The 17,131-nt window shown below is 56.0% G+C and overlaps 1 protein-coding gene across 1 annotated transcript; it reads right to left on the bottom strand.

Moving 5' to 3' along the window:
- Positions 1-1,498: 1,498 nt before the first annotated feature.
- On the bottom strand, positions 1,499-16,844 carry LOC111145800 (ubiquitin related modifier 1). The gene is made up of 5 exons (XM_022501028.1): positions 16,775-16,844; positions 12,552-12,622; positions 4,263-4,344; positions 2,902-2,950; positions 1,499-2,571 (listed from the first exon to the last, which is right to left on the bottom strand). The coding sequence occupies exons 1-5, from the start codon at positions 16,840-16,842 to the stop codon at positions 2,503-2,505; spliced, it is 339 nt and encodes a 112-aa protein (XP_022356736.1). The 5' UTR covers positions 16,843-16,844; the 3' UTR covers positions 1,499-2,502.
- Positions 16,845-17,131: the final 287 nt, after the last annotated feature.

Below are 17,131 nucleotides of genomic sequence, written 5' to 3'. Positions count from 1 at the left end.
AGATGCCGGCAGAAAACGCTCACGAATTCGTTTTGAATTGGTTTTAACCCAGCCCCGACCAATACCCCCTAAACAAAAGAGCGTAAACCAACCCCTAAATCCCAAATAAACCGACCCCTCCCGCCAGCCCCTCCAGACGGACCGATGGGCTAAGCCTCCTCCAGCCGCTGCAGGACTCAGGAGTCCGAGAAGCGTTGGGAATGATGCGCTCCAGCCGGGCGATCCCCTTGGCTTTGGAAACAACTTGGACAAATGAATCCTTTTCATTAAAGACAAATCTTCGGAGATAGTGGGGTTTACTTATTCGTTTATTTACTCAAAAGTGGGGGTTCAGGAGTTGTGGGGGGCAGCTGGGCATTGCTGGGGCTGAGCCCAGGTCACCTGTTCCTGACCTCTGTCCTGCTGGGGACTGAAAATGACCCAAAATGCTGCAGAGCGGGGCTTGGGACAGTTTCAGCGAGGGTGCGGAGAACCCAGTTTTCTTAGTGTAGGGTCCTGCCTTACTCCTCAGCATTAATTGGGGTGCCCTGGCAGAAGGGATATCCCGAACCTACTCTCCCTCTTCCCAGTGCAGGCAGGAAAGGAATTTTCTCCTCCAGTTTCCAGGACTTGGACTCCCAGGTGGGACAATGGGCTACTCCAGTGGGACTCGAGGCAAGGAGGGACCTCCAGGTTACAGGAATCAGTGCGATTGTAGGGGGCCATTTCAAATCCCTTGCATCGTTCCCTAACATGGAGACCCTGACCTCAGCACCAAGTTCTGCTGGTCATAGTGCCTTTCTAGACAAAACTCAGACCCAACACTGGCCTCAATTTGCACTCAGACCAGCTCCTACCCATAACCCCAACATGGCTGGCCCCTGCCTATACATACCCAGAGGCTCTCTACCCACAGACTGCTGAAGAGAAGCCCAGAAGCCAGGGGTCGTGTGTCCTCTAGGCCTTGAGAATGATGCGCGCACACATCCCCTCCACCCCCGGCACTGCAGAGGCAATCATCTGGCACTTTTACCTCCACAGAAGGAGGGAGGTTTCCACCTTAAATTATTGACATTTAATGAAAAGCAATGTTTTGGGTGGGATGATGCTAATGCCCTATTTTATTTTATTTTTTTTTTTTGAGGTTCCCCCCCTGGCGAAGCTTCTTCTCCAGGTCATGGGAAGGGAGGTTCAGCAGTCTGATAGGACACCCCCAGTCTCGTTTCTGGGGCTGCAGGCTGCAGCTGGTGGAACAAAGCCTGGTCTTGGACAAGTAGAGAAGTGTCCTGGGCCCAGACTGGTCAGCATGGACAGGCTCTGCCATCCCCTTCTCCAGATGGCCCTATCAGACCACTCTCTCCCAGACCGTCTGTGTAGTCTGGGTTTTAACCCCTGCCCTCTTTTTGGGTGAAGGGCAGCTCTGAAAGCCCTAGGCTAAGGGCAGAGAGGTTGGACCAGGGACCATGGCTGGGGGGTTCTGGGGTGCCACTGGTTTCTAAGGATGAAAACTCCAGGCAAAGCTAGTAAACAACCTAGTCTTTTATTTGCCCAAGGCCAGCTGTTGCAGTCACTGAGGCCCCAAGACTTCCAGAAGGCATGGAGGGAGGAGGGGCAAACCACCCTGCCTACCAGGTGCTGCCTGCCCCCATCCTGCTTCCTGCAGGAGGTGGGAAAGGAGATCAAGTCTACATTTGTGCCATCAAGGACCACGCCTGCTTTCAGATACTTATAAATATTCAGTTGCTGTTGAGGAGGAAACTGAGGCCCTCTGACCCCCCAGGCCTCTATGTGCCAGTCCAAGCTTTTGCCTGCTCCTCGCTCTCCCTCTCCAGAACGAGCTGCAGGCAGCCTTTTGCTGGGGGAGGGTCTTAGGAGCCCATCTGGTGGCCTGTTGGGGGGGAAGGCCAGCCAGGGTCAAGGGCTGGGGATGGGGGAGCAGGAGGAGGGGTGTGGTTGGGAGAGCAGCTGCTGGGAGGGGGGAGTCAGCACTGAATAGGGGACCCCAGGTGGGGTTCCATAATGATATCAGTGGGGGACAGCCATAGCCCTCTGCTGTCTAGATGGGGAAATTGAGGCAGAGACTCCTCCTATCTTGGAGAAGGGAGGGGCCTCCTATCAGCTATTCCAGTCCATTCATCTTCCCCATGAAGACACCAGAGCCCGGGAGCTGGAGTGCCTTGTCAGTGGTCACTTGGTGTTTGGACGGAGACACAAGGAGTAGACGGCAGCTGGGTCACCTGGCCAGGGAGCCCCCTCCTGTTATAACAAACCAGAGGGGCACCCTCCCCCACCTCGGCTGCTGGGGGAGGACGCAGGGCTGAGCCCGCCTGCCCCCACTCACGTGCCTGAGAAAGGCTCATTTTTAGCACCTGGCCTCTTTTCCCTGCCTGGAGGGAGCTCGGGGGACAGAGCCGGGAAGAAAGCGGCCAAGGGGGACAGGGAGACCTGGAAGCGGGGCCCCAGGGGATGTCTGACTGTGCTCTTCTCCCCAACCCATGGGAGCCCGGGCACAGAGTAGGGTCCTCAGCCACCGTGCAGCGTGGATATGAAGAGGATGCTGTCTTGGTCCTGCAGCTGGTAGTCCAGCTCGCCCTGGCCCAGGAGAGAGAGGAGGAGACCGTTAGGGGCTTCTCCTCAGCTGGCGGGAGGGGAGGAGGGGGCCTGGCCACTTCAGGAGAGGAGAAAATCTACCAGAAAAATGGGTGCCCTGCACATTAACCTGCAAATCTTCAGGAAGAAGGAGAGGGCATCACCTCCCCCTGCTCCCTGCTCCTTCCTCCCTGGGGTGGGACAGTTCAGTGGCCCCAGTTTAGAAGCCAAGTGGGACAGGGGGCTAGTCAGCTACGCCCACCGGGCCTGATGAAAGACCCAAGACTGTCCTGGGGCAGCAGTGAGGGGAGGGATGTCTCCTGAGGTACTGACCAGCAGTTCCCAGTCCGCATCGTTAATCAGCACCAGAATTCCTGGCCGCCTGTGGGAAAGAGGGTGTGAGCAGCAGTGAGGGAAGGACGGGAGGTAGTAGGCGGCAGAGGGGTAGAGACTGGAGGACAATGTGGTGGGACCTTGTCCTCCTGAGGTGAGGATTAAAAAGCACCCAGGAAGTGGAGGGGACACTGAATCTAAAGGAAACCAGGCCAGTCATAGCCTTTGGGATGATCTGGAAAATGGGTACAAATTCCAACACCACCTCCCAGACCACAGACAACTCATTTTGATTCTCTGAGCACCAGTTTCCTCATCTGAAAATGGCACAAGCTACACAGCCATCTTCCCAGGTCTGCGCCAGGATGAGCCGGGATGATGCGTGTCAGGCGCCTGCCCGCCTGTGTCTATGCCGGTAACCACTAGCGGCAGCATATTTTTCCAGGGGTCTCACCTCACTCTCTGGGGCCTCCCACAGGCCCGTCCTGGAGCAGAGGCTCTCTTGGCTCCTTGGAATCAGGGAAGGCTGCCCGGGGCCTCAAGTACCCACAACCCCGAGAGCAGCCCGTCCTGGTGTGAGGCAGGGGAGGCTGACAACCGGACAGGTACCCTCCTGGCCCCTGCTCGCAATAGCCCAGGAAGCACTACTGTCCTTGGCGGGGGGTGGGGGGGTGTGACCTCCATGATGGCTGGACCATGACCTGAGCCAGGGCTTGAACGGCAGCCTTAGCCCCGGCTGGTGACCTCTGCCTCAAGGGGATAATGACTGGGACCCACAAGTGCCTTGCCCACCTCTCTTACACATTAGGCTGCCTTCTTGCAGAAGCAGAGTGACTCCCTGGCACAGGGAGCGTGCCCCTTTTCCCAGGAGGCTGGGCTAGGTCTGGGACAGGTCAAGAAGCTCTCGGCTAGGGATAGGGGTGTGCTCACCCCAGTGCACGTGTGTGTGTGCACCTGCGTGTGTGCCCGTGTGCACAGTGATTCCCTGGAATTTCACACCTGTGCCCTCCAGTACGGTATCTCTGAGGCACTATTTGCATTTCTAGGGCTCCACAGGCTCATGTGCTTAGCAGCTACTACGAGGAACAGCACAGAATACACAGCATTTCCAGCATCACAGGAAGTTCTATGGGACAACCAGAGCCCCAGACTGTCGAGGGATGCAAGGGACTGTGGGCAGCATCTTTTTGTCAGGACTTCCTGTATGGAGAGAGTAGCTGAGGCCCAGAGATGGAAGGAGGATAACGGGGAGAACAGGACCCTGAAAAAGCTGTGGGTGATCCCAAAGATAGGGGCTCAAACCTCCTCCCCGCCCCCCGCCCCCACCTGCCCTCCTCAGGGAAGGGAAGAAAGGGACTCACACGCTGTCTCCCTGGATGAACAACTCTGGCCGCTCTTTTAGCAAGTTCTTCTTGATCCAGACAAGGAGGTCCCGGATGACCCCTAGAGACGAAGGCACAGAACGAACTCGTGTCAAACCCCAACGATTCCCGGCCCCCAGAGCCTTGCCTGGATCAGAAGGAAGGGAACATGGGGTGTAAGGGGCCGCCTTGAGACCAGGTTCTCATGGCCCTGGACTTGCAGATTCCCAGAGTGAGGAAGGGGGTCAGGGGACCAGCATCCTGCCAGAGAGGCCTTCAGAGAAAGTGGTACTGCTCAGGTCTGAGAGGCGACAAGCCCTCCTGACAGACGGGCTCCTGAAGGGCCCTGAAGGACCCCTCCACCTTCTCTCTCCAGCCAGTCCCAGATGGGGAGGACTCAGCTTTGCTCTCAGGGGGTCTGCATATATTTCCCTTTGTGAGGGAAGAAAAACAATTGCTGAGCCGATAACATCAGTTAATTTCCTCTGGCAGAAGGACAGAAGGACCCTTCACCAGCCAGGGCCGCTGACAAATCACTGTCCTGCTACCCCCAGCTTCACAGAGCGTCCCCAGGCCGGGGACGGCCCTGAAGAGGCACAAGGTTCAGCGTGGACACTGAGATCAGCCCCTCAGGGGTTCCGGGACAGCCACTGAGCTCTAGGCACACCACATGGAGGTTCTGAGCCGCCTGTGTCCCGATCACCTCTCCTTTCCTAGGAACAGGGTCCCAGACCACAGCACACTGACAGCTGCCTCCATAAACTCCTCAAGGCCCACGGCTCTCAACCATCCAGTCCTCCAACAGATGTCCCTGAGGCTGCAGGAGTTCCTTCTCTCCCCGAGACCACTTGAGGGCTGAAGGCCCAGGGAGACAACTAGTCTCCAGGAAGCCGGTAGAGGCTTGGGGCCAGCCACCTCCATCCTGACTTAGTCTCCCAGAGGGGTCTGCTGTCCTGGACCCACGCATGAGCAGAGCTCAGGGGCGAAGCTGGGGACGGGCCCAGGCAGCGTCTTGGTTTCTCTGCACAGAGCGAGAGCCCCAACCTGCCGCTGCGGAAAACGCTGCTTGGCCGAGAAGCTCCACTCTGCCCCAGTCTTGGCCCAGTGGCGTGTCTCCACCACAGAACCGGCCTTGGCCAGAGTTCTAGACCATTCTCCCTGACCTGCATGCCACCCTCCTGGGAGGCCGGCACGCTGCACCAGGATGGCCCCGTTCACTCTGCTCCGTGCCAGCTTCCCCGGATCATCCGCCAGCGGAGCACAGGGCCATGGGCAGAGTGTCCAAGACCTGAGGCTGCAGCCTTTCGGCTGTAATTCCTGCTTTTAAACAAAGCAGATTGGAGCCCTCATGGTCCCTGGAGTGGGCAGGGACTGTGGAGTGTCGCCTCCAACTAGCTGCAGTCCATTCGGACTCCTGGCTGGGCTCCCCACTGAGGCCTGGTTTCAGAGGCTCCCCCTCGGCCACCATCTTGGCACTGTCTGGTGGGCCGCCAGCCCATACATCTTGTGGCCGCTCGATACGGCCGCCGGGGTCTGACACATCCATCAGCCAGCCGCGGCAGGCGGGGTTGTGCCTGTGTGTGTGGAGGAGCGGAGAGGCGCCGGGCAGTGCCTGGCCCCAGGGCCACCAGCTGCACCTCCACGGCCCCGGCTAGCCTGTACAGAATCAGGACCCAGTTGGGTTAAGGGCCTGGGCTCCCTCCAAAAGGAGGGGGTTTCTGCTCCACTCTGGGCAGGCTGGGGGAAGGGGGGGGGAGGGCTAGTGGTCATGTTGGGGTCATCCGAGAGATGGCACCATCATGGAGTCCCAGAGGGGTGGACTGGGGGGTGAGTCTGCTGTCGGTATAGGCTCATTTATCATGATGCTCCTCTTTGCTGAGGTCACTCCCTCCCTCCTCTGTGGCCCCCAGGCCTGCCCACATTCTTGATAGCCTGTTTCCATGGTGAGGTCGCCGTATTGTTCCCCCATGCCTGGATTTGGGGGTGGGGAGAGTTGGAACTCTTACTCACTGCTCCCTTCGCAGGGAGGCCTTGCAAGGGCCACTCAGCCTGGCCTGAAACACACCCCCAGGGACATCTTGCTAGGCTTGCTGAGGCCCAGACAATATGCAAATAGCTTCCAAGCCAGATGGTCGGCTTCCAAAGGTGCCCAGGGGAGGAGGAAGGGTTAAGCAGAGTCGGGGACTGGTGGCTCTGGGGGATCTCCCGTTCACCTTCCCCCTCTAGGTCCTCCTGCCTTCCCACTTCCACTGAGGGCGGCTTCTCTCCTGGGATCCCATGCAGTCGTTCACAAGACAAATATTTATTGAGCAACTACTATGTGCCAGGTGCTAGGAAGACAGCAGATGTAGAGCCCACCCTCAGGGAGTTAACAGGCTAGCAGGGGAGACGGCCACCAATGATTGAATTAGTTGCCATAAAGGCTATCTCCTTAGTGCGGGGCAGGAAAACTGTTCTGAGATGTTCGGGTTGATGCCGAGGCCTGAAGGATGAGTAGAGCGGAAGGGAGAAGCACCCCGGGCAGAAGAAGGAACATACATAAAGATCTGAGGCAAGATGGGATCGGCAGGTTCAAGGTAACAGAATAGAGAAGACAAGAAGATCAGCACGAGAGGAGGCCAGAGCAGTCACCAGGGGCCGGACCATGCAGGGCGTGCAGGGGTCTTGAGATAGGTCTGCTCTGGAAGAGGCCTCTCCTTCCTTGTGAACCCCAAATGTGCTCCGTGTTTCTCTGGTGACACGCAGTATCAAGATCCAGCTCAAATGCACGCGTGACCGTTATGAACTGGAGTGTGTCCCGAGGACCCGGCACTGGCCCCCAGCACACAGCACCGAGTCTCACGTAAAGAACCCGCCTGTGATGTCCACTGACACGTGGACACTGCAGAGCAGGGAGGAGAGGTTGAGAACAGAGACAGTCCTGGTTCTGGGTTTGAGCTATTACTTCCTGAAGGTGCACGGGAGATCCCCCAGAGCCACCAGTCCCTGACTCTGCTTAACCCTTCCTTGGCCACAGGGTTCTCTGAGCCTCAGCTTCCCTCCCGGGGAAGTGGGAAGGGTAAGAATGCCAATAACAGGGGTATCGTGAGGACCGAGTAAGACGATCCACATGGGGCTCCCAGCACCTCCATGCCGTAATCGTTCTGTGATCCAGAGGAGAAACCTGTACCCTTTGCCCTCTCCCAGTGTCCTGAGCTTCTGCAGGCTCTGCGCAGGCCCCTGGCCCCCTGGGGATTCTGCCTGGACAGCCTGGCAGGTGGGGTCCACTCATCGGATAGCTCTGGGACTGGCTGGGGCTTTCCGAGGGACCCATGACCTTGCCATCAGAAGCAGGAAAGGCGATGAAGGAATGGGGGGATTAGGAATGGTGAGGGGGCCCCAGACACTGGCCTTCCCTCCACTTTATTTAATTACTTATAAAAATCGTTTTATTGATTTATTTTTTTCAAGTAACCTCTATATCCAACGTGGGACTTGAACTCACGACCCCAAGATCAAGAGTCCGATGTTCTGCTGACTGAGCCAGCCAGGTGGCCCCTTCCCTCCATTTTGGATGTTCAGAGCCCTAACATGCTCCCTGACAACCCAGATGGAAGGAATCCCATTCTGAGGCTGGGGGGGCGCCCACAACACAGGCGCCAGATGAGCACCCAATATGAGGTCTCCGGTGAGGAAGCCTGGCCCGAGCACTCAGCCGCTGCTCTGCGACAGGGTGGCCAAGGCCTGGGCTTCCGGAGCCAGGAGACCCCGGGCTGCTCGTTGCCAGATGCCCTGGGCAGGAAGTCACCCCGCCTTTCAGTCTCAGGGTCAGCCTCTGACTAATGGGGACAGCAGTCCAAACCTCAAACCATTGCTGGTTCAGGCACAAGGCAGCAGCAGGCCCTGTGGAGTGTCCAACACACACGACAATGTCCATTTGGCCACAGTGACTCAAGGCTCCTTATCCTCTTGGCTGCCAGCTGCCGGCAAAGGGGCACCATGCACACCACTCTTAGGGAGCACCTACAGAAGCTCCTGCCAGGATCTCCCGCTCCAGTAGACTGTCCTTGTCTGGGGATACTGACCCTCCACTGTGGCAGGGCCCCTCCACCCATGTCCATCCTACCTTCTAGGGCTGAAAAGGTCTTATCTATTATTGAATCCCAACTGTAAGAGACCCACATCCAGCCTCTCTTGGACAACCTCCAGGGAGAGCTTTTCTCCTAACCAGAAATCTGTCTTCCTGACACTCCCCGCAAGGAGCCTTGCTGGTCCATGGCGACCACACCAACAAAAGCGGCCCCTCTTCCCCACGCCACTCAGATCTGGGAGAGCTGGTTCCCCTAAGTCTTCTCCTCCATAAGGTTAAACTGCTCCAGTTCCCACCAAGTCCACCAGGCTCCAGGCTCTTCTGGGAGCCCACCCCAGACCTTAGTTGAAAAGGGAGAAGAAAGAGCAGGGATGGGGGGAGTAAAGGAGAAGAGAGGGTAGAGGGAACATCAGAGGGTCCATTTACAAGTGAATGGGGCTAAGAATGGAGCAGTTTGTGGGCTAAACTGGCCTCAGAAGGAGGTTTACAGATGTGCAGGGGACGCTCCTCATTGTTTAATTAAGCAGAAAGTGGATCTTTTCAAAAGCAATTTTGCACAGGGACTGGGAGGGGTTGGGGGAGAGGAGGGCGGTGGGGAGGGGATCAGCAAACAGGCCCCAGAGCAGAGAAAGGAACAGCTGGCCCCAGAGAGGTTGTGAAATGCATGCTAAGCAGTTTAAAGCGCAGGGAGCTCCAGCTCCCAGGCCAGCCACCCTGCAATACAAAGGCAGGGAAGAGGGAGAAGGGCAGGGAAAGGTGAGGCCTGGTGTCTCCTCCTGGGGACCAGGGCAGGTAAGGCCCACACAGGGACAGTCTGTCTCCCCTGCCGTTTTGGGTTTGCTCCAGGCCACTGACCCATCACAGGCTGGGAGCCTTGCACTGAAGAGACCTTGATGCCTAAAAACCAGCCCCCAGTGGCCACCATGTCCGAAACTGATGGCGCCTACCAACCCCTGCCAATCAAGGAGATGGCCTGTTCCTCAGAGATGGCTGTTAGAACGTCCCCCTCGATAAGCACACTTCTCACCAACAACACATCCTCATGTCCAGAATTGTGTGCTCAGATCTGGAAGCAACTTTTCTGAACTGCAGCTGTTCAACGGGTAACCAGCTCAAAAAAGACTAACTCTGGCCTGACGTCCCGTTTCACAGACAGGAAAAAAGAGACCCACAGAAGAAAGGATCTGCAAACATGTACTGCCAGAGCTCCTCGGGCAGGCTTGCCCCCTTTGGTCTTGCCCATCCTCTTTTCCCAAGTTGGCTGGGTTAGAAGCTCTCCCCTGGCCCGGGACCCAGGGCCCTGGAGTCCCCTTGTTTGTGAGACTTGTCACAATCCATAATCTTATGGTTGCTATTTTCTCTGCCGGAGTCTCCAAGACCTGCTTGGCCAAGTGGCAGCCCCTGGGCTGGGAAGGCTGCCAGGCGACAGAGCTGGGCACGGGCCGGGGGGAAGAGTGAGACTCTGCCGGCGGCACCCGCTGGGCTCCTGTGTGCCAGGGTGATGCCTGGCAGCTGCCAGCCGGCTCTGCGGCTGCGCTGTGACCTACGTCTCTGGGCACAGCAGGGCAAACATGGGACTAGGGATGGAAACCCACAGCCAAGGGCCCAGAGACTAAGTCAAGGGGCCATTTCAGCTTCTCTCCCATGCCTGCTTCTCTGCCATCCCAGAGGTGGGAGGGTAGGCCCCAGCTACCTGCTAAACAGTGAACAGAGGAGGAGAGATCAGCTACCTGGGTCTTAGCCCCGCCTCCCTACTCAGATAACTCTGGACAGGTCTCTCTCTGAGGTTTGGTTTCCTTGATCATATATAATATCTACTGGGGTCATTACAAAAATTAAAGTAGCTGTTGAAGGCATGAATGAACGAATGAGCGAACGAACGAACGAACGAAAAGTGCAGAAACCAGAAAATACACTGCAGGCGCGAGAGGTCATGGGACTCAGGGAGTCGTGGCACCATGCAAGGACTTCGGAGACCCTAAAATCTGGTTCTAAATCCCAGCTCAGCCATTTAAATAACTGCATGGTGTGGACTAAGATGACCCTTGACACCTCTGAGTTGGGGTTTCCAGTTTTTAAAATGGGAACAGTAATGGCGGCCACCATCTAAGAATCTGTGACAATTACTTGCACAACCAACTGAGGTTGTGCCTACCATGCCCAACAGCCTGTGGTCCTCATCACACTGGCCCTTCTTCGGTTCCTGGACTGAAGGCCACCCAGAGGCCACTGACCTGGAGGCCCTCACAAGAGCCACCCCCTCTGCCTGGAATGGGCCCCCTGCACATCTGCTCTCCCTCCACTCTCCCTCCCAACTTATCAGGCTGGCTGCTTTCTGCCCTTCAGGCCTTCACCTCAAAGTCATCCCTTTCAAGGCCTTCCCTCACCACGTGTTCTCCCTCGAAACACCTGTCTGCTTTCCTGACGCCAATGCCCACCACATTCGGCGTTTCCTGGTTTGCAGCCTGCATCCCCTTCCGCTATATTCTATGTAGGGCAAGAACCGCAAGTGTTTTGCTCACCACCGCGTGCCCAGCAGCTAGCACTGTGCCTGATACAAAGAAGGCACCAGAACAAGATCTGGCAACCATAGCCTCGGAGTGAGCACTTCTTCCAGCTCTGGCCCACGGCAGCCGTTCAGCCACTGGACGAAGGACAGCAGCTGGAGTCACTAAGCCTGGGGACGTCCGCACCATGCAAACGCAGGGGAAATGAATCCTAACTCCTGAGGCTTCACTAACTTCCCAGCCAGGATCTCTGACAGGCTTTTTTTTTTTTTTAAGATTTTATTTATTCATTTGACAGACAGAGATCACAAGTAGGCAGAGAAGCAGGCAGAGAGAGAGGAGGAAGCAGGCTCCCTGCTGAGCAGAGAGCCCGATGTGAGAGGCTTGATCCCAGGACCCTGGGATCACGACCTGAGCCAAAGGCAGAGGCTTTAACCCACTGAGCCACCAGGCACCCCTCTGACAGGCTTCTTCTGAGAGCCCCTCGTGCCCTCCTCAGGCTGTGTGTGGCCATCTGTCTAACGAAGAAATATCTTCCCGGGTCTTCCCCCAGTGGGGACGCACAGTCCCCCAGTCCTGACATTTTACCCCAGCTTGCGCCCACTTCCAGGTCAAGGACAGCAGCGTCCTGTGCTTTGGCCAATGTCCCGCAGGCTCGGAATGTGGCACACAGACACGCCCTCCCCACCACTGTGCCACTGCTCCCCAACCCAAGGGAGGGTCACAGACAGCCTTGGCAGCCAGTGAATTTGGGCAACTGGTTCCCACAGATGTGTGTCCAGCTCCAGAAGAACCCTGTCAGACCTCACGACCATTTCTCATCTGCCCGCTTCCATGAACCCCAGTCCCCTACCTCCTCATAGGACTGATTTTCCCTCCCCACCGCCAGAAGCATCTCAGCCCGAGGCGGAGATGGGCTCTCATTCCTAAGCGTCCTGTTCCTGTGAGGACCCACTGCCAGGGCCGCTGAGCACCTCTGGGGTTGCCATGCCCAGGCTCCTGCCTCCGGGCTACATGGACATGTACCCAGCTGGACGCCTGCAAGTTACCTCTTCGAACCCCACCCCCCAGCGTGAAGGCAGGAACTGGCTCATATTCGCATGTCTCCCCGGCGCCTGGCTCGTGGTCTGTCACACAGGAGGTGCTCAATACATACTTGCGACAGGAAGATGAACGAGTGCTCGGACAGATGAATGAAAAACCCCGTGTCCCTTAGTTGATGTCCCTATCCTCTCCGGCTGGATACTTTCCGCCTCATCTAAATCCTCTCACCATGTGAGCCCATCCACACTGTTCCATCCTTGATAAAGGTGACTCCCTTCATGAGGACACCGCTCTGCTGCCATCGAATAACAACGGAGACGCATGCTATAGCTTTTAGCGCATAAGGACTTCCGTCCCTACCGCCTATGTAAGGACACTAACGCTCAGAGAGGTGAGGCTCCGCCAGGCCTGAGGTTTTAAGGAGATCCAGACTCCAGCCTGTCTGAATAAAGAACCTGCATCTGTAAGGACTAAGCTACGCTATGTCCCTCCTGCAAAGCGGGCTCATCCCAGAGAGCACGGGGGAAGGGTACTCTGGTGATGTCTCTTCCTTACTCTCCTCCCACTGGCCAGGGAGAGCCTACCCATTCCCTCCGGCACAGGGCTGAGTGACCCCTTAGACTCCTGCTCAGCAGCCCCCAGAGAGGGGCTCGGGAAGCGCATACTCACAGGGCTCCTCCTGTCCAGGTAAGGTGACCTGATGTTTCTTTATGCCGTCAAAAAGGAGCTCCGCGCCGCCTCTGCAAAGGAGAGCCAGAGAAAGATGACCAGGTGAGCTCCTGCAAAAACCCAGCCGAGGATGAGAACTGAGGAGGGAGGGGCTGACATGAGAAGCCCAGGAGATGCACAGACTAAGGCCCAGGGGCAGCTCGAGTACAAGTATGCGGCTGATTCGCACACGTGACTTCCTGATACGGACAAGTGGGATGTAAATAATTTCTACCAATGATCAGGCACCCAAGTTTGCAGAGTCTCATTTTGACTCCTCTGCTCTCTCAAGAGGCAGCTCAGTATATGGGTGTGGGGCACAAGCTTTGGAGCCCTTGCCCTGAGATGGAGACCACGCTCCACCTCTACCTGATGCCCAGACCCCGGGCACGTGACTTCGTGTTCCCAAGCCTCAATCTCTTTCTATCTACACAAGTGTTGAGGAACCAGCATCAGACACGACGGAGACCCTGCGTGTTGAGGGGTTTCCGCCGGCCAGGGGTGGGTCTGAAATGTCTCTGTTTGTGCCACTCACTGCTGGCCTGGTGGGCACACCACAGTGCTGCAGGCTGAGACTCCACGGGGCTGAGCAGTAACTTTGCCATTTACTAGAACTCTCTTCATCTCATTTCATCCGCAGAGCATCCCAGGTAAGGAGGAAGGAAGGCAAACATTATCATGTTCCATCCAACGGAGAAGCAGACCGAGGCCCAGAGACGTTAACTGACTTGTCCAAAGTCATACAAGCAGTGGCTGAAGTAAGATCTAAATTCCAACTGATTTCTGCTCAGCCCCAGCAACTTTGGCAGAAAGAAAACCAGACTCCCCAAGGTCAGAAAGCCCCTTGAAGGTAGATCTTGGTTCACTTCCGTATGCCAGGACCCGGCCAAGGGGAAGCTGGGACACAGAGATGCTTGGAGCCAAGTCCAGAAGCTGCGGCTTATGAAGAGGACACCAGGGCTCTTTCAATGCCCCATAGTGCTTCTTCCTCTGGGTCTCCTGATTCCCATCTCAGACTTCACGTGGATCTTAACTGAGAAGGCCTTAACAGACTTGTGATGGATGTGACGCTTCCCACCCCGCCACCCTTTCCCAATTTCAGAGAACAGAGATGTCCTGAGACAGTCCACTGGGAGGCAAAGGCAAGGCAAGCATTGTCATGGGGGAAACATGGGGCGACTGTCATCTAAACAAGGTCACGCTTTGTTGATGCAGAAATGTGGAGGGGGAGAGGAGGCCCATCTGTGGCCGCGCGCAGGGCCATTTCAGCTGCAGGCCTGCACAGAGCCTCCATTTATCCCCTTCCAAGAGCCTCGTTCTCTCCTGGGTGGGGGCTGGCACATGCAGCAGCTGGGGTGGGGGAGGGTGACAGGCAAGGGGCTTAGGAGTTGGGGGTCAGAGAAGAGGGGTGGGAACTGGAGGCACTGGGACCCAGGCAAACAACCAAGAGTGGCCAAACCTGGTGGTACCAGGCTCAGAGGCCAAGGCTGTTTTTCCCTTTGCAAGCAGAGAATGGGAGAAGCAGTCTCGCTCAGAGTGACCTGTCACCACTGGGTTCACTGGGCCCCCAAGGGAGGGGTTGGCATTTCTACTGCCAGCGCATCTGGAGGGGAGGAAGGTGAACACCCAGCCTCTGGAGAGATTCAGGAAGGCGGGCAAGGGGCCTGTTTTGGTCACAGAAGAGAACCAAAGCCAAACATTCTGATGTCCTACAGGGTCTGCTCAGTTAAGGAGTTACATCTGAAGCTACTTCATCTTCCCTCCACCCCTAATTCCTGATGGCAGTGTTTGCTGGTACTAGTGGCTGGTACAGATGATCCCCAAACTGCCCTCACTGTTTCTAGCTTATCTCCGTTAGCTCATCTCATGTATTTTTTGTTTTGTTTAATTTCCCTTCTACCTGCTAGACTATAAGCTCTGCCTAAAACAGGGTCTGACACACAGTAGGCACTCAAGAAGTATTTGCCGAATAAATGAAAATGCCCATTTCTCCTTCTTCTCTGGCCTCGATGGCCCTACCTCCCTTTGCCAACACCGACCAGTCTCAGGAATAAGGAAAAGGGATGATAATCGCACATCTGGACTGCAGGGACACACAACACATCTCCACTGCATACTCTGAATCTTGTGTGATAGGAGGAGATTTGCTGCTCAGGATAGTTCAGGAAGCACAACAAAGGACGGAAGAACTGGTTCCTGACAAGAGAGTGAAAGGTGTGAGAGTTCTTCTAGAGAGTTTGTCAAAGCTGGTGGGGGACTGACAGAACCACATCTGCTCAGGGGAAAGAGGCAAAATCCTAACTGGACTCTTCAAGGACCAGAGTGGCCCTCAAGAGACAGAAGGGAGAGGATGATGGGCAAGGCAGTTTCTTTGCAAATCTGCTCAGGTTCACAGCGATGGGTGAAGGAAATCCACTAAGAAATGTAGATAATGAAAGAGAAGCTAAGGGCGAAACATGCACTGGGACAAAGAGAGAAGGAAACTGGGTTTGGCATACATCTTAGACAGTCTTGCTTCCTGAGAAGGTGCCGTTCTCATGGGATGCTGTGTCAGTGACAGGAGGTGTTAGGAGATGGGGAGACAGGGGAGGAAAGTTGTGGGGCTCACTCTTGCTCTTGAGGGTGAGGGAGGCTGAAGCTAGAGATATTTAGGCTAAAAAAAGGGGTAATTAAGTTAGTCTGTAAGCTCTGGAAGGCGGGGGCCATATCTTCCTCATAGAAGGACTGACCACTGCTGCCAGCACAGTACCTGGCAGACACATTCCTGATGAACAAATACCATGTCTGACTCAGTAAGAATGAAAGGTAAGCGCACTCCAGATAGCCCTTAACACCGGCAGCCTGCAGCTTCTCCCTTTTCAGGAGAGGTCAAAACAGCAGGGATCCTCCTAGAACATCCAAGCTACGAAGGCCTGGGGTAGGGTGGGTGTATAGCTGAGCCAAGGGGTCAGTGAAGCAAAATAGACAGGAGGCCAGCCCAGTATCATTCTAACTGGACCCATGGGGCCAGACAATATTGTCAATTAAAACGCAGTTAACATTCATGAAACTACTCCCTTATTCTAACGGACAGAAACACTGAACACTGGAGGACATGGACAGAGTTCTATTTATCCTTGTATCCTCAGTGCCTGGCTCACTGCCTGGCACATGATAGGCACTCAATAAATGGTTACTGAATGGACTACCCAGTGAAGGGAAAACATGAAAGAAACTGCGGGCTCCCAATGGAAGGAAAGGCATTTACGGGTAGAGGTTTTAGATTCCCGTTTCAGACTTCCCCTTTCATATAAGCCTTGGCTTGTTTATCTTCACACACACGTGCACACACACATCTAGTACCGGCTTTTCTCATGTGACCCTAATTCTACCACCCATCTGTTGGGTCTCAGTTTCTTTGCCTTCTCTCTACGCTCTGTGGTCTTTCTCAGCTCTGAAATCACACGACAAACCTGTCTGTAAGGGACTGAAGATAGTGGCTTAAGGAGACTTCCTCCCTGATCTGGGTTTTCTTCAGCTGTTGGTGTGTGTGCCCCAATCCCACTCCTCTCGTCTCACACATGCTGTACTGTCAACTTAGCCTCCTTCACTGTGCTCTTTATTTATCCCCACATTTCCACCTGACTCAAGATCTGCAGAAGGCTATCAGCAAGTTCATCCTGAAGATCCTGAAAGGGCTTCAGGTCTGTTTAACACTCCTAAATCTTGAAAGAGAGAAGGAGTCCCGTCTTGGCTACATATCCCAAGAGAAACAGGTTCTAGTAACCGTGCAAGAAACTGCTGCCCAGGGGAAGAAATCTGGGGGGTGAAGGGTGGTCCTTCTCGGTTCTAGGAGCTCAGATGCCAGACACACGGGCCTGGTCCAAAACGGGATTATCAAGGAAGGTAAGGAGGCCGCCAGCTAACCGTCACGCCTAGTGGGTCCGGCAGGGCACAGGGCACAGGGCACTGAGGAGTGCCCAAAGGGCACCTCCATTCCTCGCCTTGCGCCTCTATTCCCGGACATACGGCCCCGTCGCCAAGGGAGACCGAGCCTCTCAGACTCTCTGAGGCGGGTGGCGTAGCTCTGGGAAGGCGCCGGGAGCCTCAGCGATTCGGTCGTGACGGGGCCCAAAGCAGAGGGAGGGGAGTTCCGGCCCGACGACTTCAATCCATCCCCACGGCGCCCCAGTTCTGCGACTCACCCGAACTCCACCTCCACTGACAAGGGCGCTGCCATGTTGAGGAAGCCGAGCTCACAGGAAATTCCCATCAACTTCCGGCGCTCCCGCCCCACTTCCGGTCGCTGTGGACGGAAGAGGCGGCACCCAGGGAGCCATTCTCCGCAACTATTGGAGGAAGGCCGGGAGCAAGGAGCGGAGGAGGGTAGGTCCCGGCGCTGCTGGAGGCTCTTGACTTGGTCTCCCTCTGCTTTTTAGTGAGGGGTTCAGAGGGCTGGGGGGACCGCGGCTTGTGCGAGCCACGGCGTGGCGGGAGCCCGGGCATCTTCGCACAGTACCTGTGAGCCACGTTACAAATCTTAGGTCCGCACAGCGCTTGGG

This window comes from Enhydra lutris, unplaced genomic scaffold, assembly GCF_002288905.1.
Source record: "Enhydra lutris kenyoni isolate GAN:26980312 unplaced genomic scaffold, ASM228890v2 scaffoldscaffold13, whole genome shotgun sequence".
NCBI lineage: Eukaryota > Metazoa > Chordata > Mammalia > Carnivora > Mustelidae > Enhydra > Enhydra lutris.
The sequence above is the reverse complement of the archived record's forward strand: the minus strand, read 5'-3'. Positions and strand labels throughout refer to the sequence as shown.

What these genes read in the sequence shown, in the direction of transcription:
- LOC111145800 (XM_022501028.1), bottom strand. Translation starts at nt 16,842, where the DNA reads ATGGGAATTTCCTGTGAGCTCGGCTTCCTCAACATGGCAGCGCCCTTG. An exon ending in ACCTGGACAGGAGGAGCCCT is followed by an intron (nt 4,345 to 12,551) that starts GTGAGTATGCGC and finishes CTTCGTCTCTAG; the next exon opens with GGGTCATCCGGGACCTCCTT. An exon ending in TTCATCCAGGGAGACAGCGT is followed by an intron (nt 2,951 to 4,262) that starts GTGAGTCCCTTT and finishes TCTTTCCCACAG; the next exon opens with GCGGCCAGGAATTCTGGTGC.